At 39.2% G+C, this 25871-nt stretch overlaps 1 protein-coding gene across 3 annotated transcripts in view; it reads right to left on the minus strand.

Moving 5' to 3' along the window:
• Window positions 1-4305: 4305 nt before the first annotated feature.
• TMEM87B (transmembrane protein 87B) overlaps window positions 4306-25871 on the minus strand; it is a 51235-nt gene continuing 29669 nt past the window's right edge. Inside the window, exons 11-19 of one of the 3 annotated variants that reach the window (XM_042982007.1) lie at window positions 24336-24407; window positions 22323-22431; window positions 22178-22236; window positions 19285-19388; window positions 17852-17925; window positions 13335-13408; window positions 11603-11655; window positions 8731-8761; window positions 4306-7575 (exon numbers count right to left, since the gene is read on the minus strand). In XM_042982007.1, the coding sequence (XP_042837941.1) occupies window positions 7516-7575; window positions 8731-8761; window positions 11603-11655; window positions 13335-13408; window positions 17852-17925; window positions 19285-19388; window positions 22178-22236; window positions 22323-22431; window positions 24336-24407 (636 nt within the window). In that variant the 3' untranslated portion in view covers window positions 4306-7515. Of the gene's footprint in view, window positions 7576-8729; window positions 8762-11602; window positions 11656-13334; window positions 13409-17851; window positions 17926-19284; window positions 19389-22177; window positions 22237-22322; window positions 22432-24335; window positions 24408-25871 lie in introns of those variants that run through there. The other 2 variants (XM_015537584.2, XM_042982004.1) reach the window with 2 other exon arrangements.

Here is a 25871-nt window from a genome sequence, read left to right on the forward strand (position 1 = left end):
GGATTAGAAATACGGAAATGCATTGGAGCTTTTCCCTTTGGTTTTACTTTTGAGGTTTTCAGTTAGTCTGTTTTTGCTTCATTGTTATTTACTGCCTCAGGCAGCTACATTAAAACACTTGACTGCAAATGCTTTTTAACAAACATTCCCAAGGAAGAGGCTTTTAACACTGGGCAAACTCTGGCCCAGGTCAGATAAAGGAAAGCCTGCTAGCCATGAATTCCAAGGAACCACTAGACCAATCAAAGAATAATATTCTTTGAAAATGAGATTTTGAAAGGTCTCCAGCTCCATTCTGTTCCCTACAGTACTAGGAATGTGGGCCCTGAATTTTGAAGGCAACTGCTGAGCTGGGGAACAGAGTAGAAGAGTGGGGCAGATGAAAGGAAACCTTGTGTTCTTACTGAAATTCAGGCATTATTCTGTAGTAAATGTTTCTTAGGTTGCTGCAAGACTGGTTAGTTTCCAGAGTTCTGAAAGTTAATTTTGAAAGCTTTTTTTTTTTTTTTTAAGTTTTTCATTGTTTCTATGAAGGGACAAACTTTCAGAGGTCCTTAGTCCCTCACTATCTCTGATGTCACCCACACATCATTTTCTTAAGCAGATGGTTTTACTTAGCTGGACACAAGTCAAACTTGGTGGTAGCAGAAATCCCAATTCTACGTTCTTAGCCTTGGCTGGGCTGCATGGAGTCTGTCCCACACATGCAGAGTACAGGGTGAGCCAGTGATTTGGGGGTTTATACACAGAACATGGTCACCTTCTTTCTCTCTTTCGGTAATTCTTTGCTTTCCAGCTGCTACGCTTCTAATATTTGTCTTCTTCCAATACAGCACGTAAAAGCGCACGTTTATACCTGGGTTTACTCTGGCAAGAACTATGGCCTGCTCTCAGTGTAAAAGGCATAAAAAGTGGGGAAATCACCCAGCGCACTTCCCTCATCCAAGTGTCGAGTCCCTTCCTACGTCTCCCTGCTTTGTGTCTGTCTCCAATGTCTTCAAGTAGTTCTTAGTTAAATTTTGTCTAGAGTTGTTATTTGTGGGGAAGTTTGGCCCAATAGAAGGTACTTCTCCATGATCAGAACTTGAAATCCACAAGTACAATAATATGAATTATAATACGATTCATTATTTAAAAAGCAATTTCATAGTGAAAAGGCTAGCTTGCTCATTCCCCTAATAGAAATGTCTAACAATAATCCTTTGGAAGCAGATGCACTAATGGGCAAACTTTTTTTTTTTAAAGAAGGGAAGATAAAGTTTATGGAGTATTTTATTTTTAGTAGTGCTGAAACTAAAATAGACACTGTCACTAATTCTCTGTCACTAATTCTCTCCCCAAATTAAGAAGCAGAGAATCAGAATTACAACTATTTATTGTAGAGACAGAATTTGGAGGCTGGAATGAAAGACAACTGTCATACAAAATGATGTAGCAAGCAATAACCAAAACACAGAAAGTGTATTTCAAGTTTTGATATGCAGTTCAACCCTCCCAGGGCATTAACCTCCCTCTGATGCCAAGGATCCATAAGTGAGAAAAGCAAATGAGGATACAGGCTTCAGTTCTAGCCTGAGGGATCTATGAAGGTTTCCTGGTTCCCCATTTTCTCACCTGTAAAATAATCTCAGAGGCCCCTTCCAGCTGCCAAGTTCTAATTCTTTTTTTTTTTTTTTTTTTGAGTGAGCGTGCAAGAGTGAGTGAGTGAGTGGTGAAGGGGCAGAGATAGAGGGAGAGAGAGAATCCATGCTGTCAGCACAGAGCCTGATGCAGGGCTCGATCTCACAAACCATGAGATCATGACCTGAGTCGAAATCAAGAGTTGGATGCTGAACCGACTGAGCCACCCAGACACCCCCCAAGTTCTAATTCTGAGAGAACTGGAAATATTCCAAAAGGATAACTGTTTTCCTGGAATGGTGGTGCTCTTTGTGTACTTTTTTTTTTTTTTTAAAGGAAGAACTTCATTAATAGCTAAGTGGTGGGGTTTTTGTTGTTGTTGTTGTTGGTTTTTTTGTTTGTTTGTTTTTTACAGATCCCAGAGGTTTTTAGTAGCAGATCAGTCATGCTCCTTGGGGTGATCAGACAGATTGAACACACTGATAAAGTGAGTAACTTTATCAAGGTCCCGAAGGTGAGTGTCCAGAGGTGCTGGGGAAGACACATCACAGGTAAGAAATGCAAAACCTACTTTAGCATTTCTGAAAGGCACAATCTATGGAAGGGAAACCCTTACTGGGTTTTTTAAAAGTTTCTTATTTCATCTCTAAATTTGTTTAACGGCATTTGGTAAGTTAATCAAAGAAAATAATTGTAAAGGCAAGAATTCCAGACCAGAACTCTTCAGAGATATTACTTTGGCACCATCTGCTGGGTAGCTTTTAAAAGTTTCTCTGTACATAGACTTCCATTGCAGTTTACTACTTTTCCACAATGACTTAAAGGAAGTGTCAAAATTATTTGTGTGTGAATTGAGTACCATACGAGCTTATGTTAATGGAAATTTAGCTGCAAATCCACTATCACTGAAGGGGCATAACTTGCCCTGGGAAACTTGAACACACGCAAACGCATCTTAGAATTTCAATTTCATGTGGGGGGGTTTATTTCAGCTGGGTCTCTCTCAGTAGGCCTCTGTCAGTGGGCCTCTGACAACCTCTGATGCATTCTGTGTAACTTCGCTGTATTGTGAAGCTCTCTCTCTCTTTGCGGAGACAGAGAGAGAGAGAGAGAGAGAGAGAGAGAGAGAGAGAAGGCCTGAGCACCAGGCACTTTAGATTCCGGACCTCAATCCCCTAACAAGCAAACATGTACCTCCTTCCTGCCCAGGACTTTGTGGAAACCCTTCGAGGATGCTTCCCACCAGTGTTAATACCAGCCTTCCATTTGCGAGCAGGGTGACTTTGGGCAAGTTATTTGGCCGTGCTGAGTCTGATTTTGCCTCTGTAAACTCACTGGCTAGACCTACCTCATGGCTACTGAGACCACACGGTTAACAGAACGTGCCACTGCCACTGCGTGAGCATTCCCGGCCCTCCCTAAACCGTCAGCACTGTTATTACAACAGGCCTGCTTTTCCTTGGGGGGGGGGGGGATACTCATCTTGGCCACCCCCAAGGCTGGGAGAATTTCCAAGAATATTCTCCATGTTCCATTTACTTGGGGCAGGATGGATTTTATTTATTAATGGATTAAGCTATGATCTGAGACCATGCTTGCTTCTAGATTTTTTGACATCGTATAACCTACTTGTGGACCACCGTTTTTTACATATCTCTCCATGTGTTTCCATTAGAAAATAGAAAGGCAGCTTTTGTCTTCCCTCTCCACTGCTCCCAAATAATCTGTGGCAGAAGCCATTAGCTGTCCACCCAAAGCCATCCTCTCCTTCACAGAGTAGCGGGCAGGCAGTTTGTGTGGCCATGTGACTGTTCGCCAAAGTGACGAGCAACACTTCTGGGTTTCGCCCCCCAAAACTTCCCAGGCTGTCCTTTTTCCTGCTGGCTGCATACAGATGACAGGACCTAGGAGCTGGAGGGCTCACAAGGCAGAAATAAACTTTGGGTCCCTGAGGGGATGTGTGGAGGAAGGTTACCCCGCCCACCTCTAGGCCCATGTTGCATGGCCAAGAAATAAACTTCTTTTTGTCTTAACCTTCTGAAATGTTGAATAAAAAAAATAATGCTATAATAAACATTTTTGTGCAGAAGCCTTATTCTATAATTTGAATTTTTATTTTTATTAAACATTTTTTTTAATTTATTCATTTTTGAGAGACAGAATGTGAGCAGGAGAGGGGCAGAGAGACAGGAACACACAGAATCCAAAGTGGGCTCCAGACTCTGAGCTGTCAGCACAGAGCCCGACGCGGGGCTTGAACTCAATGAATTGTGAGATCATGACCTGAGCCGAAGTCGGATGCTCAACTGACTGAGCCACCCAGGCACCCCTATAATTTGAATTTTTAAAAATATCACCAGAATTGGCAGCATTCAAAGGTTATACCCTTCTCTTCACAAAGGCTGAATCAATTACATTACTATCATTAATGAGTGTGTTCATCACACTTTGAAAGCTGAAACAGGTTTTATAAATACATTAGTACAGACTTGTTAATTTAAAAATTTACCCTTTCACTTTGCATTTCTCTGATCACTTCTGAGGCTGAACGGTTTTCCATGTTTGTTAATTAGTTGTATCTCCTTTTTTTAAGACTTTGTTTATGCCCTGCCATCTGTTTGGGTCTATATTTCCTGAAGATTTATATATATAATCTGGCAGTAATAAATATTAGAATCAATCATCTAGAATTTCAGAAAGCATTTTATTAAAAGTCAGAACAAATATTAAGGCACAAAAATACATCAACTTTTTAAAACAAAAATCTTTGAAACGGTTTTGTCCTACATTCAAAGCAACTTCTTCCAAATTATACAATAATTTAACCCTTTTAAATAGAAAAATATAACTTTTCAAACCCCTAAGTTTTCTCCTCAAATACACGTTTCCCTAGTTTCTTAACGAAGTACTGAGCTTCTGTATATACTGTACATTTCCTTAAAATCCTATTTTTGTCACTTATATACATTTGATATGTTTAGAACTTTACCTAGTATGTTAAACTTCTCTTTGTAAGTATAAGGCTTGGTGTGCTCTATTGCTTGGTGCACGCTGTTGACCATACAGGGACACAAGTACCGAAAAAACTAGTGATTTTTAAATCTAGCACAACAGCTCTCCCCTTTAAGTTAGTCATGTGTAGCTTGTAAAGCTTAGTGCAATAGACTCAAACCCCTTTTATTTATTTTTAAAAGAAACTCTGCCCCCAACGTGGGGCTCGAACTCACGACCCCAAGATAAAGAGCCGCATGTTTACTGACTGAGCCAGTTGGGCACCTGAAACCCCCTTTTAAAAAAAGATACAAAAATCAGTCTTATGTGTACATTTTTCATACTCTCAGTCCTGACATTATGGTAGTGCAAACATAATGTACTGTATCACAGAGGAAAAGTTGGTTTTCTCTATAGGATACGAAAGATTTAAAAATTATTTTCTTTACAGGAAAAGTAAGGGAACATCGTCTCTCAGGCTTAAAAAATTCATACATTCATTTATTTTTCCTTATTTTTGAAATAAATATACTGTCCTTTAAAGCAGATAATTAAATCCTAATCTAACTCAAATCATGAAAATTCCCTTTGACACAGATTTCACACATCGTATAAATCTAACACGAGTTGCATTAGAACACGTAAGCATTTTGTCTAGAAACACATAAAACTAGACTCACCCTCAGATCCTTTCATCTGGTTGGCTCCCCAAGAATAAACTGGTCTGATAGCCTCAAAAGCTTTGATGACCAGTTCCTGACCACTTGTTGCAGAAGCGGGGTGACGAGCTGTACGATAGCCCTGGTTGTAACTTCTCCCCGGTGCCCTTCGTACGAACCACAGCTGTAGCCTGAGGACACCCCCTTCTGTTTATGGGGTTTGGGGGGGCTAAGAGGGCCCTCCATAGGAATACTCAATTCAGGTCATCATAAACACCAACTGATGCCACAATTGTCACTGAAAGTGACAGAGAATATGCCCTTTGAAAAACATTTCTGATAAGGTTGTCAGGAGGGAATCCTGCTTTCTCTAGAAGATGAAAAAAGTTTGCATTTCAGCCTATAGCTGAAAGCAGTGTTTTCGTACGCACTACTGAGGTTAATGCCAGAGGCAGTCTCCCTTATTAACACACTTCACATCGATGCCCCACTCCTGCTCCGCTACATTTGTAGCTCCTACTGGCTGGAAGCCCAGGACTCTGCATTTCAAAATTCACCTGGAGCTGAGGAGTTGGGGGTCTGCCTCCTAACTCTGGGAGTGGTAGATAAAAGCAGGACCTAGAAGGCAGGGTCGCCTCCAGCCCTGCAACAACTGGGCCCGGGGTAAAACACAGCAAAACCAGAATGGACACAAATGCTGGGAAATGTAGTAGGTAGGGGCCCATTATCGTGTCAAAAACAGAAAAAAGGAATGGAACTCACACTGTTAGCCACTCTTTTCCTAGGAAGCATGTCCCAAACTGTTCAGTGTTCCCTATGGAAAATAAATCTGAAAGTATCTTACTACTAGCGATCTTTCTTACTAATCCCTATAAAATGAATAAATGAGAAGTAAATTGAAAAAGTAGGCTTTTGAAAGGACAATTTTGTGGCTTCGTAATGAAAAAAATAATAAAGGTTATATTTAAGTGTTTGTACTGGTTAAGACTTTAAGTGCTTCTCAAACTTTTCTGAAGCCATTCTCAATTCCCAAGGTTAGAACTCCTTCAAAGAAAGATATGCAAAATTCTAACTTTAATTCCTATCCTATATGTCCGCGAGCCCTGTATCTTTGGTCATGACAGCAGCAAAACATTCACATTTCCATCATACTACATTCAACTACCTTTCAAGTTTAGAATGTTCTGCATTAAAAAAAATATTAAAACAAAAAAATTTCAAATCATACATTACATATATAATATGTAACAAAATGATGTATAAAACATGGTCGAAGGTCAAGAAATTAATTACAAGATTAATAGTGATGTACTGTACAGACAAATACATGTTTTATTATAAAATCAAATAAACCAAGATTATGTAAAGGATGTTCTAGGGTCTATAAGGCTCACTGGTAACGAATCTGCCAGCTTGCCGGGGAGAAAGTGTCCCCATCTGGCCACGTGTCTACCACCTGCCCCACACAGATTCAGCAGCAGCACGTGAACACGTGGCCTGAATGAGGGGATAGTGGGAGAGCAAATCCTTGGAAGTGACCTTCAAGACCTTATTCCTGTGTACTTCTGTTCCCCTGAGCTTAGAGAGGACCTAACTCTGTGATTTGATGTGCATGGTGATATTTACAAAGGACCTTGCGCAGACCCATATGTGTGTACACACACAGACACACACACACAGACACACACACCCCAAAACTAACCCTATAAACATGCTTATGTTCTACGGTTAATCAAGTTTTACTTGATATCAAATCACTTCCATATAAAAGTCAAAGAATATTATTATTGCATCTAGTAACTAGAAACCTAAGACATGGAGATGCTGCTTTACCACACTTCAGAAGAATCACATCCTCTACCTCAAAGGTTAGTGAGTGGAAGAATAGAAGTGTTTACGTAAAAAATATTTTTAAATCTGGAATTGTCATATTTTCCAGAGAAAAGAGAAAGCCCAAATCCACATCCCTGCCTCCTTTTAGCTAAGAGCATCCGGGCATATTTCTTTATCATAATACTTCTCTTAGATTATTTCCAAATCCAGGCAATTTGGTGGACATTAAGCTGACATTTAAAGTAGCTTAAAAGGGGTGCAGAAACCTCCTACCACCTGAATTCTTCATTTTAATACACAGATTTCCAAGACAATGCAATAAAAACTTGTTGCACTAGATCAAAACAAAGCTCTCTTTCAGTCTTGAGGAAGTCCTTCACCGTTAACTGGGTTTCATTTATATGGGTTCCAATCACATTATCTTTTCTGAAGAGAACATTTTTTCTGCCATTTCAGATCTGGTCATGATTTCCTTTAAAAAAAAAAAAAAAAAAAGATGACATACTTCCAAATGTTGATGCTCCTTCCAGAACATAACAAAATTCTCTAATCTTTCACAGTCACAATTTTGTGGGGAACTGCATATATTTCATGATATACATAGAAACAGTAGATTCAGAAAATAAACACTGGATAATCTACACTTCTAGTGATGTCTGGCCAATATCTGTTGACAAGTTTGGAAAACTTTAACATCCTGCTAGCTGGAAAATGTTTCAAGTTCAGAGTTACCAGTGAGAGGCAGAGATGGGGCTCACGTGTTTTTCTCAGGCATGGTTCATCCACGCATGGATTTGCCTTGCTTTACACAGTTCATGTATTTTGAAATTATACAACTATTTACCAAATGATTACTCTAAGTGCCCTTTACAAAGTAATTCTCCATCATGTCTCTTTCTGTAGAATTCTAAATCCCGAAGTTCAATTGCTTTGCAGCCAGGTGCATGTCTACGGCAGCCCCCTCAAAACTTCCCGCTACTGCCAGATCAACGTGCCACGGCCAAAGTCATTTCCCTTCAGTGAACAGAGCAGCAGCTGCTCTCCTGCTCTATAGCCACCACCTGAATTACGCCTCAGTTACCACTAACTTCCTCCCCTACTGTTCCTGCCCATAAGCTAGAGTTCCCAATATCCATCCTCTAATTCCTACTACTCAGACTTCTTCCTGTCTTGGGCCACCCTTCAATGTCCAGACGATCTAGAACTCAATTTTCTCCTCCAAACCTTCCCAAATCCACAACCTCGATTCAAATTTCCTGCTTAGTAAATGAGAATGAGTAGAAACTCTAATACCTTAGCAAAATATCCCAAGTAGAAGAAATTAATTCAGACAAACTGCCACCTTAAAGTATTCTAAACTCTTACCCACATAGAAGATGTTAGAAAATCACAGACTCCAAATCTCATGAAACAATTCTCCCTCCCTTTATACCAACAAGCATTTATCTTGCTCCTGTTTTAAATGAGGATCTAGCTCCTTTAGGTTTCATTGACAAATCAGTGCAGTCTTCCAGGCTGCTCGATTTGTAATTGTTTTACAAAGTAACTTTCAGAATTTCTTTCTGAAATATATTTCTACTTTGTGAAAATAACAGCACCAAGAAAATAAGCAAAAAATGTATTTTACCTCATCTGAATCCACTAACACTGGAAGAGCTCTGAAACAAAAACAGGTAACAATGTTATTAACAGGCTAGTGTATGTATGAAGGCTGAGTACAGGCATATATCCCTGTGATCTGTAAATTCTCATTCCTGGATGGACACAGCTGACAGAAGTAAACACCGAAGCTCACCAACGCACACAAAGAGGAATTTTCATACTGTTCTTAATAGCCCCCAACCTGAAAATAACCAAATGGGTAAACTGTAGTGTATCCACACAATGGAATACTACACAGCAAAGAAGCTGAATGGATTACTGAGGGATGAATTTTTTAAATCTGACACAAATAATTGACAGTTACAGACACCAGGACAGCAGCACCTTTCAAAAAGTGGGATTGTGATTTAGGAGGAAAATAAAGGGGTTTTTAGGACACTAGTGATATTTTATTTATTTTTTATCTGGGTTACATGAGTGTGTTCATATTGCAAATTTATTGAGCTTAGGATTCTGTACTTTCCAGAATGTGTGCTATACTTCAAAAAATTTCAGTTAAGGGGCACCTGGGTGGCTCAGTCGGTTAAGCATCTGACTTTGCTTAGGTCATGATCTCACAGTTCGTGAGTTCAAGCCCCACATCAGGCTCTGTCCTGTGAGAACTTAAGAGGGATGAGTAAGCTTGACTATAGTAATCATTTCAGTGTCCATATGTATATCAAATCATCATGTACACCTTAAATATATACAGTATATTAAAATAAAGAGAATCCTACGACCCAGCAATTACACTACTAGCCATTTATCCATGGGAGACAGGTGTGCTGTTTCGAAGGGACACATGCACCCCCATGTTTATGGCAGCACTATCCACAATAGCCAAAGTATGGAAAGAGCCCAAATGTCCATCGACGGATGAATGCATAAAGATGTGGTATATATATATACAATAGAGTATTACTCAGCAATCAAAAAGAATGAAACCTTGCTATTTACAACTACATGGATGGAACTGGAGGGTATTATGCTAAGTGAAATTAGTCAGTCAGAGAAAGACAAAAATCATACGACTTCACTCCTAAGAGGACTTTAAGATACAAAACAGATGAACATAAGGGGTGGGAAACAAAAATAATATAAAAACAGGAAGGGGGACAAGACAGAAGAGACTCATAAATACAGAGAACAAACAGAGGCTTACTGGAGGGGTTGTGGGAGGGGGGATGGGCTAAATGGGTAAGGGGCACGGAGGAATCTACTCCTGAAATCACTGTTGTACTATATGCTAACTAATTTGGACGTAAATTTAACAAAATTAAAAATTAAATTAAAAAACCCCCAACTAACTAACTAACTAACTAAATAAATAAATACAATAAAGAGAGGGGCACCTAGGTGGATCAGTCGGTTAAGCATCCAACTTTGGCTCAGGTCATGAACTCACAGATCTTGAGTTCAAGCACCGCGTCGGGCTCTGTGCTGACAGCTCAGAGCCTGGAACCTGTTTTAGAGTCTGTGTCTCTGTCTTTCTCTGTTCCTCCCCTGCTCTCATTCTTGTCTGTCTCTCTCTCAAAAACAAATAAAGATTAAAAAATTTTTTTAAATAGAGGGACACGGAAACGTATTAGGAAAGGTATTTATGGAATCAAGTACTTGCTTAATTCCCATACCATCATTACCACTGATGGGTGTCTACTGGGGGTGGGGGCGCTAGAGAGAGTTCTACAATACAGCCTTTGCTTGGAAAAGAAAACACAGATAAAAAAGAAAAGCCGAGAGTAGAGCCCCACCGTGTGGTAGATCTCCCTCACAGACAGAGAGCGAGCCTGAAGGGAAAGTCTATACGCCAGAGCTACCACACGCAAGTCCCCTCACTGTGAGACTCCAGAGAACGCCACTTACAGAGAAGTCTACGGTGAAGGCAGAAGAAAGAGAAGCAAGAGACTAACTAGGTGTGAGAAAGGGGCCACGTTAGACTGTCTGGAATACTACTATCAAGGAAAACCCAGGGGAGAGGACTGCTTTCGGGGAAACTTGAACCAGAACCTGAGAGACCCAGACCGTCGTTGGATGCTCAGCACTGTTTGGAGGTAAACACTAGCAATCTCAAAAATGCTTCCTCCGTGAGGTTAATGATTGTTGAAAACTTAGTAAGATGTATTCAGTGCATTGAAGAGGGAGGTGAACTCCGCTAAGCTGTCCTTTATGGCTGATCAGAGATAAGGAAAAGTGATAATCTGTTCAAATTGTCCTAAGACAGGCAAACAGAATTTCATACTAAACAGAAACTGTCTACGTGGAAGTAAATGGGAGCAGGGAAAGGAAAGAACAGTATATGAAAATGTTATCCTCTCTGCCTATCCTGCTGGTTTCTGTTGTGGAAACAGCTACGTGGAATTCTTGCTTCACATTATCAAACAGAACACTGCGTCAAACAGAACATTGATCCCGATCAGCTCAAAGTTCCCGAGGGGCTTGGTCTATACTTTGCCGAAGCTCATGTTTTTCCTCCAAAAGCTTCCCCACCATACATGGTATTGGGGTCCCATGTGTTTTAAAAAAAAAGTTTTACATATGTTTGAACTTTTCCATAATAGAAAGTTGAAACAAGATAAAGTGATTCTAATCCTGAAAAACTTAGATCAGAAAGGGCTGGAGTTGGTTATAGGCCACAAGCATTCACATGGTTGTTGTACAGTGAAAAAAGAAGAAGGAAAGACCAAGGCAGGGCTGTGTTCTCCTTATAGCCTGACATGACACTAGCCATTCACTAGTGATGGGGGCCTATCAAAACATATGGAGGTACGAGGTTCGAAAAGCACATGACGGAACATGAAAGTTATCTCTTTATACGATATACTAAATTTTAGACTCAAACTTTAACAAAAGATATTTACACATCTGTGAATGAAGAGGGAATATTTTCTTCCACCCACTTCAAATCTTCATCCTGTAGAAATAAATATTTATATATCAGCATTTGCTTAGTATGACCTGAAAGAATTGTAAAATATAATGTATATAAAATGTAAGCATTTAAATTCAAATGCATGATTCTTTTCATTTCTACATATCCTAAGAACTTGGCACTTATGCCACACAGAAATTATGCCAGTATGCTCTTAAAAAGGCAAACAAACAAAAATTTCGATTTCAGAATTTTTTACTTCTTGGTTTTCTTTACATTAGATGCACAGGTGTGGGTTTTGGGTTTTTTTTTTTACCCTGAAAAAACAGAGTAGAAACACAGAGTCGATTAATGAGAAAATAGCAAGAATATTGATTTGTATTGGTTTTTTGCTCCCAGCATTCATTATGCCTCCTAATTTGTTCAAGTTTTTATATCATGAGTTTATAATTTTTCAACCGAAAAAGATGACAGTGCAAATACTCTAATTTTACAAAAGCCTATTTATTTCTATCGCTTGTATTTACACTCATCTCTCTGCAGGAGACAAGAGAAGGAAAACAGGTCAGTTGGGGAATCTGTTTTTTAATAGATGCTTGCTTATAGTTATCTCATTGGGAGAAAGAAAAAGAAAAGGTATACTGAATATTTTGATTTATACTATAAAATAAATAAAAATGTTTCTTTGTGATCTACCTGGCCACATGGAATACTCAAGTGTCAATCACATCTTGCTCACCTAGACAGACAAAGCAGCTGAGCCAGTATTAACAGGAACCCCAATTCTCATGAGATAAGGTTTCTGATCAAGAGCTGACTGCACTTAATTTTGGGAAATGAAAAAGTATTCCTTTGATGTTTTGGTAAGCATTGAGTTTTAAAATAAAGTGGGATATACTGTATATCCCTAAAATAAAAGGAAAATATCTTTAAAAATTTGAAGTTTAATAGCTCTAACACCAGATAATTAAAACTGTTGTAATTTTTCTAAAGTTTAAATCACCATAAAACTACTCAAAGAACACATTTTACAGAATTATTGATTAACAAAAAATGAAAAGATTTACTGAACAGATTAACCTATTCTCATATATCATCTGTTCTGTCAGAACTTACAAGCACACATAAATTTTTATATTCTATTAATCACAACATATACAATTATAAGAAAGCAGAATAGAAAACTGTGAGAGGCATTTCCACTTTGCTTAATATGCATAAAATATTTAAAAACGCATCTCTACCCTCTATTTAACCATTTTATTCAAGCTTCCAGCTTTATATAAAAAATGCTAATTTTGTCAACTACACAGGCAACACATAAAATCCTTTCCTAATAGATACCAAATGTTATCTGAGACGGCTTCAAAAATCACTTCAAAATGCTGAAAAATTAAGCTTCTATAACAAAGCTTCTCGATCTTTAATGTACATATGAGTCATCTATGGGATCCTGTTAAAAAGTAGATTCAGATTCAGTGGGTCTGAGGTGGGCCTGAGACTACATTTCTAGCAAGTTCCCAGGTGACGCTCATGCTTCTGGTCCAAGAACAGCACTTGAGAAGCAAAGATCTACAGTAGTTACAATCATCAGACTTAACTACTATCACTAATTGGTAAAACTGATTTTCATACAAAAAGCTTTCATACTAAGGTAGAAAATGTTTTCCTGACGGTCAATGAATGTGACACAGACTCTATTAAATATATACTATACTCACAAAATTATCAGAAGTAGCAGGTTTAGCTGTTCCATTGGAAACCGTTTTTGAGACTCTTAATTTTATTCCTTCAGCTACGAGAAACATTATAGAGATAAATATCTAAAATTATAAAATATTATTTTCCTTCATGTTTAATAACTCAACAAAGATTTATATCTACACATATATATCTATATAGATTTATAAATATTAATTATATATTTACTATATATATTTATTCTTATTTTTTTAATGTTTATTTTTGAGAGAGAGACAGAGACAGAGACAGAGTGTGAGCAGGAAGGGGTAGAGAGAGAGGGAGACACAGAATCCATAGCAGGCTCTAGGCTCCAAGCAGTCAGCACAGAGCCCAACATGGGGCTCGAACTCACAAGCCATGAGATTATGACCCGAGCCAAAGTTGGACGCTTAACCAACTGAGCCACCCAGGCGTTCCTTAAAGGAGAGGTAACAGTGGAAGCTTTGGGCAGGGGGCTGGCTTTAACATACCACTTGGAAATGTAGGAGGGATGGCAAAAATCAATAGATTTCACAAATGTTTGCAATAACAACCAGGTTTTTAAGATGCTAGTTTGAATTCCCATTTTAGAGGAGTTTAAACAAACAAGCAAACATACAAACATATACACATATTTCCTTAGATAGTTTCAATATATTTTAAAGTTTATGGATTTAAAAATCTATGATTTGCAGTATCATATTTAGGAATAAATCACATCTTTGTCTATGCCTTTTCCTCGCTGACACATACATTTTGGAATGTGCCTATGGTATAAAATAGGAAAGAGAAGGGTTTTCTCCTTTCCTATTGGACCAAGGCTCTCCTTTCTGTGAGCAGTTTCAGCACAGCAGAGGTTGAAAGCATGAGTCCTGGAAGCAGACTGCCTCACCCAGGATTCTGGCTCTCCCTGGACAACCCTGGGCAAAGCAATCGCCTTTCTGCAACTCAGTGTCCCCAGCAACACAATGGGATAATACTGATAGCTACTTCATAGGGTTCTCACGAGCATTAAACAAGTTAGCATATATAAGGTGCCTGACACTTAATCTATGTTCCGTAAGTATTCACTTTGTAATATTGTATAATTACAATATTGTAATATTGTTATTATAATAATTTGCAAATAGGGCTTCTCCATAAACATGGACAATTGATATGACATATATGATATATTAAGTTGATATAATGAGTGAAAATGAGGTTCCTTGATCAAAAAATATTTCCATGGGGCATTTAAAATCCTAACATTTGAGATCTATTCTTTTAAAGGGGCAAACACTGATTTTTAAAACTTAAGTTCAATATATATAATACACAAATTTAATGTTTATTTATTTTTGAGGGTGTGAGCAGGGAAAGGGCAGAGAGAGAGAGGGAGACACAGAATCCAAAGCAGGCTCCAGCCTCTGAGCTGTCAGCACAGAGCCCAACGCGGGGCTTGAACCCATGGACCACGAGATCATGACCCGAGCTGAAGTCGGACACTTAACCAACTGAGCCACCCAGGTACCCCTATATAATACACAAATTTTAAGTGTATAGTCTAAATCGAGACACAACATTTCCATCATCACAGAAGGTTCTTTAAATCCCTTTCTGGTCAATCCTACTCCCACCAGAAGCAACCATTGTTCTGACTGACATAATCACCATAGCTTAGTACTGCCTGTTCTAGAACTTCATACATAGAACCATAATCCATGGAGTCTATCATCTTTTGGATTTGATTACTTTCATTCAACAAAAAGGTTTTGAAATTTATTTATGTTGTAGAGTGTTGGTTACTTTTGATTACTGAACAGTAGTTGGCTGTGTGGGTATACCACAAATACTTTGTTCATCTGTTGACGGACTTTAGGTTACATCCAGTTTTAAACTATTAAGAATAAAGCCGCTGGGGTGCTTGGGTGGCTCAGTAAAATGTCTGATTCTTGGTTTTGCCTCAAGTCGTGATCTAACGGTTTGTGAGTTTGAGCCCGACATTGGGCTCTGCACTGACAGTGTGGAGCCTGCTTGGGATTTTCTCTCTCTCTCTCTCTCTCTCTCTCTCTCTCTGCCCCTCCCCTGCTCACACACTCTCTCTCCAAATAAATAAATAAACTTAAAAAAATAAAGTTGCTGAAAATAATAATGTACATTAGTGTCTTTTTGTGAACATCTGCTTTCATTTCCATCATCTCTTCTGGGTAAATACCTTGGTGTGGAATGGCTGGGTTGGACGGCAGGTATGGTTTTAACTTTTTAAGAACTAATTTTTTTTTTTTAATGTTTACTTATTTATTTGGAGAGAGAGAGAGAGAGAGAGAGAGAGAGAGAGCGCGCGCATGTGTGTGTGAGTAGGGGAGGGGCAGAGAGAGGGGGACAGAGGATCCAAAGTGGGCTCTGCACTGACAGCAGGGAGCCCAATGTGGGGCTCGAACTCAGGAACCGTGAGATTATGACCTGAGGTGAGATCAAGAGTTGGAGGCTTACCCGACTAAGCCACTCAGGCACCCCATGGAGTTTTTATGTCTTGAAATTAGTGTAAGCCCATTAATTTTATTTTATTGAGATATAATTCCCACACTATAAAATGCACCGCTTTGAAGCGTACAACTCAGTGAATTCCAGTATAGCCACGGAACTGTACAACCATCACCACTAATTTCAAATTTTCATCACCCTAAAAAGAAACCCCATACCCATCAGTAGTCGCTCCCTACTGATGCCTTCCACCAACCCCTGGCAATCACCAATATATTTTGTCTCTGTGGACTTGCCTTTTGTGGATTTTTCATATAAATTTTTTTTTTTTCAACGTTTTTTATTTATTTTTGGGACAGAGAGAGACAGAGCATGAACGGGGGAGGGGCAGAGAGAGAGGGAGACACAGAATCGGAAACAGGCTCCAGGCTCCGAGCCATCAGCCCAGAGCCATCAGCCCAGAGCCATCAGCCCAGAGCCTGACGCGGGGCTCGAACTCACGGACCGCGAGATCGTGACCTGGCTGAAGTCGGATGCTTAACCGACTGCGCCACCCAGGCGCCCCTAAATTTTTTTTTTTAATTTAAAGTTTATTTATTTATTTTGACAGAGAGAGGGAGAGAAAAAAATTCAAAATCAAAGAACCTGGGATTTGAACATCAGATTTCTTTCTTTTTTTTTTTTTTTTTTAATATATGAAATTTATTGTCAAATTGGTTTCCATACAACACCCAGTGCTCATCCCAAAAGGTGCTCTCCTCAATACTCATCACCCACCCATAAATTTTTTTTTAATGTTTGTTTATTTTTGAGAGAGAGAGAGACAGAGTGCAAGTGGGTTAGGGGCAGAGAGAGAGGGACACGCAGAATCCAAAGCAGGCTCCAGGCTATGAGCTGTCAGCACAGAGCCCGACACAGGGCTCAAACTCACAAGCTGTGAGATCATGACCTGAGCCGAAGTCAGACGCTTAACTGACTGAGCCACCCAGGAGCCCCTTGTAGATTTTTCATACAAATGGAATCATAAAATTTGTGATGTTTATGACTGGCTTCTTTCACTTAGCATAATGTTTTCCAGATTTGTCCATGTTTAACTACAAGAATGTTTTGACTCTTCTAGGTCCTATGCTTTTTCCATATACATTATAAAATCATTTTAACCATTTGTATTTTCTTTTTTTTTTAGGTCAGTTAGAATTATGATTGGGATTGTACAGATTCTATTGATCAATTTGTAGAACTGACTGCTTCATAATATTGAGAGTTATAATTCGTAAACGTTACATCTCTATACTTATTCTCAGCAACTGAATTATGTGTTGATGTTGCCTCAACAAATGATTAAAGTATTATGGTAAAATTAATAAAATGATAAAATGCTACGGAGAAATTAATTGAAAGATGAAAGTAGCACTAAAACTATAACTAGAAATGCTTTGGGCATGACCAGGAATTAACAGATCTGTATATTTCTCAAGAGCAAGAGGAGGTGATTGAAGGAAATTTAGCAATTATCATTAAGAAGATTATTAGGAGCTAAGCACAATATAAACTAAATTACTAGTGTGAAAAAGTTTACTTACTTTAATACTTAAGGCCTTAAGAGCAAACAAGTAACAAAAGCTCACACTGCACTAACAATCTTGAAAATTTCACTACTGGGGTGCCTTGGTGGCTCAGTCGGTTAAGCGTCCGACTTCGGCTCAGGTCATTACCTTGTGGTTCGTGGGTTTGAGCCCCGAATTGGGCTCTGTGCCGACAGCTCAGAGCCTGTAGCCTGCTTCAGATTCTGTGTCTCCCTCTCTCTTTGCCCCTACCCCGCTCATGCTCTGTCTCTTAAAAATAAATAAACATTAAAAAAATAAAAAAATTAAAAAAAAAAGAAAAATTCATTTTCATTACTGACTTTTCTTTTGTGATTATCTACCATAATAGAAGTTTTTGCAGATATAGTTTGAAAATTATTTTAATAGAAAACAGTGTATGTGATTTTGCCTCACAGGTAAAGGTACAATACAATGGTCATTTAATAAGAAAACATATCACTCACTTAAATTCTCAGATGTTACCATGAATTCTTCAATTTCATCATCAGAATCATCTATTAATGGCATGAAGGCATATCTACACCAAAACCAAGAAGGAATAGTGTTATCAGTGCATTTAAATCTGTTCAGTTTTCAGTTTATAGCTAACAGTGTCATTGCATACAGAGATATCTACATTTTTACAATTTCTCATAAATTCACATAACAAAAATTTAATTATTTTACTCTCAAATTAGGAAAGATTACTACCAATCAAACAGTGAAACTGGAGCACCCAAACCCTGCTGACAAAAGCATAACTGGATAAGATCTTGCTGGAAAGCAGTTCTGCAACATACAATGTTTGGGGAAGGGAATTTTCTGTACATTTTTTTCCATGTCAGGTTACCCTCCTTGCCCACTACGTGTTAATTCCTCCCCTAACAAAAGATAAACTGCTAATCTGACTGGTGAAAACAAAGCATACTGACTGAGCCACATTAACTAGGCCCAACAGCATTCAGAAAGCATTGGTGAGAATAACAATAATCCTAGAAACAAAGAGCCTAAAAACTAGGGACTGCTTCCATAAATTATGCTACATTCATATTATGAAATGCCACAGAGTCATTAAAAATAACGTGGTAGATCTTGGGGTGCCTCGCTGGCTCAGTCAGTAGAGCATGCGACTTTCAATCCAGGGTCGTGAGTTCAAGCTCCACACTGGGCATGGAGCCTACTTAAAAAAAAAAATGTGGTAGACCTATACAGGTTGATATGGAAAGACAGATCTCAGACAAGAAGGTGCAGAACAGTGAATACATGTATATAAGTACCTATGTATAATTATTATCGTACGCTTTTAAAAACAGAGGAAGAAACACACACATGGGTAATATACTTTTTCATTTTTCCCTGGAAGGGCATACCAAAAAACCTCATAGTACTTTCCCTGGGGAAGAGGAGGGGGCAAGGGAAGGGGGGGCTTCCCATCACACGCAGTCAACGGTGCAACCCAAACTTACCATTTAAGCTCCTTATGATTTTGGTCCCATCCTTCCTTTCCAGCTTTATTCCCTTCCAGTGTAAGTAGTATTCACCAAAATGCATGCCTCAGTGACCTCCAAAGTACACCATGTTTGTCTCCACTACCTCAGAAAATGTACATTCTTTCCCGGCTCAGTCTTTCACTGTTCTGCTCCTTTCCTTAAGGCGTAACATAAGTGCTGCCTTTTCATGGAGTTTTCCTCATCCATCTTCAGTCTTACCCCTGGACTTCTAGTTTATACATCTCTTATTTCACTTTCTTGCATTACGTCTGTCTCCCTACTTGACTGTATTCTCCTTTAAAAGCAAGGACTACCTCTCCAGTTTCTATATAAATGTGTTTCTATTTGAACACAGTAGCAGTTATCAACAAATGCTTGCCAAACTTGAATTTTCCTACGTTAGGTACCTCTGGTTGTTTGCTGATGGTCTCCACAAAAACATTATCACAATAAGGATAAGCGAAAAAAGGAAGCTCCAGAATGCATCATCAACCCAACGTTCCATCCAATCCTGTAACAAGGACAATTCAAACACGAAATGTCAATCTTCTGATAAACAACATAGGTTTTTCCCGAATGGTGTACAATGGCAAACACTAATGAAGTCTTTCCGAGCAGTGAATCTTCCAAATAAGCACGTATTTTTTTTTAAGAAAATAAAAATAAGAAATGCTGTATCTTGAATTTGAATTTAAAGGGGTTTCAGAGGTCATTTCATCTATTTTCTAGATGAGAACAGTCATGAGGCAGGTTAACAGGAGAGTTAGAAGCAAGTTGACAATGGGTACTTTTTTTTTTTTTTAATTTTCTTTTAACGTTTATTTATTTTTGAGACAGAGAGAGACAGAGCATGAACGGGGGAGGGTCAGAGAGAGAGGGAGAGACAGAATCTGAAACAAGCTCCAGGCTCCAAGCTGTCAGCACAGAGCCCGAGGCGGGGCTCGAACTCACGGACCGCGAGATCATGACCCAAGCTGAAATCGGACCCTTAACCGACTGAGCCACCCGGGCGCCCCGACAATGGGTACTTTTGACGTTGATGACATTAGAATTTCCGATGCGAAGATCTCAATGTAGGATTTTTCCCAGTAGGTTATTTTGCTTTTAGTAAGACAGGAGATTTTATTACATATTGTTTGAAACATTTCTAAATGGCTGTTTAACATCATAAATACTCCTTTCCATAAAATCTTAGGGTCAACAGAAAGATTTAGAAAACAAAAACAAAAATCCCAAAGATAAACTTAGAACTCTCAAGTGAAAACACTAAGGTAAGGGGAGGAGAAAAAAGAAATTCCAGAAAGTTCAGTTTCTTCTCTCACTAAATTATCCCTGAGGCAGAAGTCCAGGATATTCAGAGGGTTGTTTGTAATTGTTTGTTTAGAACATCGAGACTAGCTCTAGATCAAGAAGCTCCCAAGAGGGCCTTTAAAATTTTTTAAGTCTAAGAAATGTATCTGCCTACAGAACCCACCCAAAGTACCTCCTGAATATTCATAATACCATCCTAGAAACCTGTCAGACTCAAGGTTTACAGTCCCATTTAGATACAAAATAACCCAATTTCATGGTATGCAAGACAAAAAAGATTTCCTGCTACCTGAAATTACAAGGAAGATAATTATTTTTCAACATATATAAAGGGGGGGTGGCTGAGTGGCTCAGTCTGTTAAGTGTCTGAATCTTTTTTTTTTTTTTTTTTAAGTTTTTTTTTTAATGTTTATTTATTTTTGAGACAGAGAGAGACAGAGCATGAACGGGGGAGGGTCACAGAGAGAGGGAGACACAGAATCTGAAACAGGATCCAGGCTCTGAGCTGTCAGCACAGAGCCTGACGCGGGGCTCGAACCCATGAACCGTGAGATCATGACCTGAGCCGAAGCCGGACGCTTAACCGACTGAGCCACCCAGGCGCCCCCTGAATCTTGATTTTGGCTCAAGTCATGATCTCACGGTTTGTGGGATCGAGCTCCGCGTCAGGCTGTGCTGACAGTGCAGAGCCTGCTTACAATTTTCTCTGTCCCCCTTTGTCTGCTCCTCCCCTGCTCATGCTTGCACAATCTCTCGCTCTCAAAATAAATAAACATTTAAAAATATATACAGTATAGGGGCGCCTGGGTGGCGCAGTCGGTTAAGCGTCCGACTTCAGCCAGGTCACGATCTCGCGGTCCGTGAGTTCGAGCCCCGCGTCAGGCTCTGGGCTGATGGCTCGGAGCCTGGAGCCTGCTTCCGATTCTGTGTCTCCCTCTCTCTCTGCCCCTCCCCCGTTCATGCTCTGTCTCTCTCTGTCCCAAAAATAAATAAAAAACGTTGAAAAAAAAAATTTAAAAAAATAAAAAATAAAAAAAAAATATATACAGTATATATGAAGGGAAGTTGAGAAAAGAGCTTACCTGGAAAAGTGGATTTAGGAGGAACTTTTCCAGATTCATTTAAAGGAAGCAAAAGTTCACATAATTCTAGTAAAATAATTAAAACTAAATTGACAAAATGGGAATGCAAGCTGGTGCAGCCACTCTGGAAAACAGTATGCAGGTTCCTCAAAAAACTAAAAATAGAACTACCCTATGACCCAGCAATTGCTCTAGTAGGTATTTATTCAAGGGATACAGGTGTGCTGTTTCGAAGGGACACGTTGCACCCCCATGTTTATAGCAGCACTATCAACAATAGCCAAAGTATGGAAACAGCCCAAATGTCCACTGATGGATGAATGGATAAAGAAGATGTGGTGTGTGTGTGTGTGTGTGTGTGTGTGTGTGTGTGTGTGTGTGTGTGTATATATATATATATATAATGGAGTATTACTCGGCAATCAAAAAGAATGAAATCTTGGCATTTGCAACTACGTGGATGGAACCGGAGGGTATTATACTAAGTGAAATTAGAGAAAGACAAAAATCATATGACTTCACTCATATGAGGACTTTAAGAGACAAAACAGATAAACATAAGGGAAGGGAAACAAAAATAAAAACAGCGAGGGGGATAAAACAGAAGAGACTCATAAATATGGAGAACAAACAGAGGGTTACTGGAGGGAGTGTGGGAGGGGGGATGGGCTAAATGGGGAAGGGGCACTAAGGAATGTACTCCTGAAATCATTGTTGCACTCTATGCTAACTAATTTGGATGTAAATTAAAAAAAATAAAAAAGAAAATTAAAAAAGAAAAAAAAAACTAAACTGACAATCTCCACTAAAGTTACCTTTATTTACAAACACAAACTAAAGTACCCAAAATTACCCAAAATAGTATAATTAAAAATGAAAACTGTTTACATAGGAAGATTATACTTACGGATTGACATTTTGCAATTCTAAATGTCTTAGTCGTCCACACCATAAATACTACAGAAGCTGAAACACACCAAAAAAAAGTCACCTTTGAAGGAACACGCAATACTGAAATAATTTATTGTAACAAGAAAAATCAAATAGCTTACCCAGTACGGCAAAGATCAGAGTATTTGTAAAGTGCCTGTATAAAGAAAATTTCACCGTGTTCTTTCTTAGCCTTAGAGTCTTCATAGTTTGGGCCAAACTTATAAATATGTGAAAAAAAGTTAAGGAAAACCATTTTAAACAGTAACAAGCAGTTAAAATAAAAACCAAAATAATAATCCTCTACTACATTTCTAAAATTAGTACTGCTAAATATAGTTCCTATAATTTAAAGCTAATAAAAACACAGAAAATATTACTTTAGCCAATACTGTATGATCATGATACTGATTTTATCACGGATTTTGCTTTACAATTTACCATTGTCTGAACTAAACAAACTTTGAGGAAGACAATAAGCAAGAAGTCCTGTGATGTTCTCCTTCAAGGCCAAGCTCCCAGAACAGGAAAGACCAGTATATACAGGAAAGGAGTCCCCCTTAGGCCAGATACTCTTACAGATCACATTAAGACATGCCCTTTGGCTTGTGCTTTTGTCTCTGTTTCTTTCTTATTTTGTTCTTTCTAGTCTCCTCTTGTTTTATCCTCTGAATGACCATATTAGGTCATCTATCAATTCCACTTATAAATTAAAAAATTTAAATGTCAAATAAAACAAATCTGGACTTAAGTCTGGGGAGACTTCATTCAAAAGATTACTGAGACAAGCAGAGGAGGCTCACTGCAATGGGGAGAATGTTCCAAGTCTAAGATCTGCAAGAGTCCCACAGGTCAGGCTGGACAGGGCTTTGACTTTGTGGGGAGAGGTAAACAAGACTGGAAAGCCGGTGTGGGGAAGTGGGTGGCGCGACTGGTCAGCTGATCGGGGAAAGACTTTCCCTGAGGTGTGCAGATTCTCAGAAGAGGCCACCGAGGAGGGCTGTGGTGGGCGAAAGCTCAGGGCCCTGGGGAGGGAGACCGCTTCGTCTGGTCCAGTCTGGCGTTCTGCCCAGACTGGTCAGGAGGTCTGTGCCTGGCCTGGTCATGGGTGACAAGGGGGCATCCGGGAGTCTCAGGTGAGTCCTACGGAGAAAGGAGGTGCTTTGTAGTAAGGCTTTTCCCGAACACGAAAGGGTGGGGGTTTTGTTAACCGTGGCCGTCTTCCAGGAGTACAGGGATCAGGTGAAGCTCAACACTGACAAGTAGGAAGAAGTAAAAAGAGGCTTCTTCACTGAGCTCCGCGGCAGCTCTCTCTTCGTAAGAGGAAGGTGCTTCCTCTGGAGCATACCACCAAGCTTTGTTTTATGAACCATATGCTGAAAATTACAGAGCAAAGCCCAAGAATGGAAGTGGCACGTTTTGTATTTTTGCCTATTTTAAATTCCCAATTCTTCATTAATCAGAAACTTCAGTGTAGTACTCAAAACTGCGACTCAATCAGGCGCGCCTGGGTGGCTCAGTCGGTTATGTGGCCCGACTTCGGCTCAGGTCATGATCTCGCGGTCTGTGAGTTCGAGCCCCGCATCGGGCTCTGTGCTGACAGCTTGGAGCCTGGAACCTGTTTCAGATTCTGTGTCTCCCTCCCCCGTTCATGCTTTGTCTCTCTCTGTCTCAAAAATAAATAAACGTTAAAAAAAAAAAATTTTTTTTAAACTGCGACTCAATCTTCCTAAATGACCAAGGAGTAGTCGCAAGAAGATCCATTTCTAAAATAACACAATTCAACGAATGAAGGCTATTGTTAGAATTTACAAAAATGCAAATATGCTGTATTCATTAAACATTATCAAGACAAATGCTTTTTTAAAAATTCCTGAATAAAATGAATTTTCTATGTGAGCAAGCTGGTCTCATTTAATAATTCTAAAGTACTTCTTCGAAGCCCAGGAATAAAAAGATCGAAAGCAAATTCAAAACTGCCTAAACCCCCACTTACCAAGACACTGTTAAATTTCGGCAAAGCTTAAATCATTTCTCCCAGTAAAGGAAAGTGGTTACAAAAGCAAACAGGCCCGGTTATCGTGGAGTTAGAAGCAACGGGAAGGCGGACGTGCTCTGCGGTAGGAAAAGGATATCCACCAGCACAAGCCAGAGTCAAGGAGAGAGAGAGGGAGGCTGGCCAGAAGCACAAGATCAGAGTCATTTGCCTGCAGCAAAACAGCACAAAATTAAAACAAGCATAAAAAAAACAGGAAGAGGGCTTCAAGAGAAAAGCTATGGCTTTCAAATTTTCAAGCTATTTTACTTTAGAATCAGATTCTTAGGGGATAGCTATGTTAAGTTCATCAAAGCACAGGAAACGGGGTCATTATGCAAGCACTCAATTCTGTGATGTATGTAGATCTGCTTCTTTTGCCTGCCATTTGTAATCATTTAGGAAATCTGCTCTCCTGGGACGCTGGGGTGGCTTAGTGGGTTAACAGTGGGACTTCGGCTCAGGTCACAATATCACAGTTCATGAGTTCAAGCCCCACTTCAGGCTCTGTGCTGACAGCTCAGAGACTGGGGCCTGCTTCAGATTCTGTGTCTCCTCCTCTCTCTGTCCCACCTCCACTTGTGCTCTCTCAAAAATGAATAAACATTAAAAAAATTTTTTTAAATGAAATCTATTCTCTGTCGGTACAGAAAATGCAGATTTTTCACTTCAGTCAAGAAAACTGCCAAATAGCCATCTAAAAGCAAATAGGAAATTCAGGTTCAAGCTGAAATGGATACTAAGTGTCCTTTCTCTCACCATGAAACACTAACCAAGATAATTTTAATTTCTGAATTTCTTCATGACTTTTATCACAAACATCTTTATTAAAAATATTAATCATTAAGCAAACTAAGTCTTTTGCCTTGTTTTCCTTATCTCCCCACTCCAATTTGGCTCATTATGTGTTGGAAATGGACCAAAGCCAATGCTGTCCATAAAGGTGATAAATCACCCTCATTCACATCCAGATGGAATTTGGTCGTTAGAGCTGCTTGTCTTTGGAATTTTCTGCCAAGTTGCATTACTGTTTTTCCTAGTGAACTACTTTGTGGATGGTTGGTTAAGAACAAGAAATCTTTGAAATACATATCTTGTAAATTACCAGGAAAAAAGATAATACAGATTTTTTAAAATGCAGCGTCCACAGCTCAATTAATTGAAGAGCATACTCCTTAACTAATGAAAGGCTCCAAGCGTATCCAATTTTGGAGACAAGACAATTCCAAATTCAGCAGACATCTGAAGCTCACTTTCTAAATGCACAAATGACAGAATAGAAGATCTGAGACCAAAAGCTAGGTTCATCTTCACTGCAATTCTGCCGATCCCAGTGCCAGGTATGTCTACACTGCCCATCCCTTGTCCTCAAGTCAGGTGAGCATCCCAACAAGCAATGCGGATGCAGTGTAGCCGAGAAGGAAGCACAGCCCTTGGGGAAGAGTACTTATAGTTAGGGCACTGTTCCTGGGCAGGACTGAGCAAGGTGTTTCACCTTCTTAATAGCTGAATGTCGTTAAATGTGTTTTCATGTGGAAAACATAAAAATGACACTACAGTAAGATTTATAGCGTTCTCTGAAAAGGTAACTATAAAATTTAACTATAAATTCTTTCAACAAACTTGGATTCCAAAC

Source organism: Panthera tigris, chromosome A3 (assembly GCF_018350195.1).
Source record: "Panthera tigris isolate Pti1 chromosome A3, P.tigris_Pti1_mat1.1, whole genome shotgun sequence".
NCBI lineage: Eukaryota > Metazoa > Chordata > Mammalia > Carnivora > Felidae > Panthera > Panthera tigris.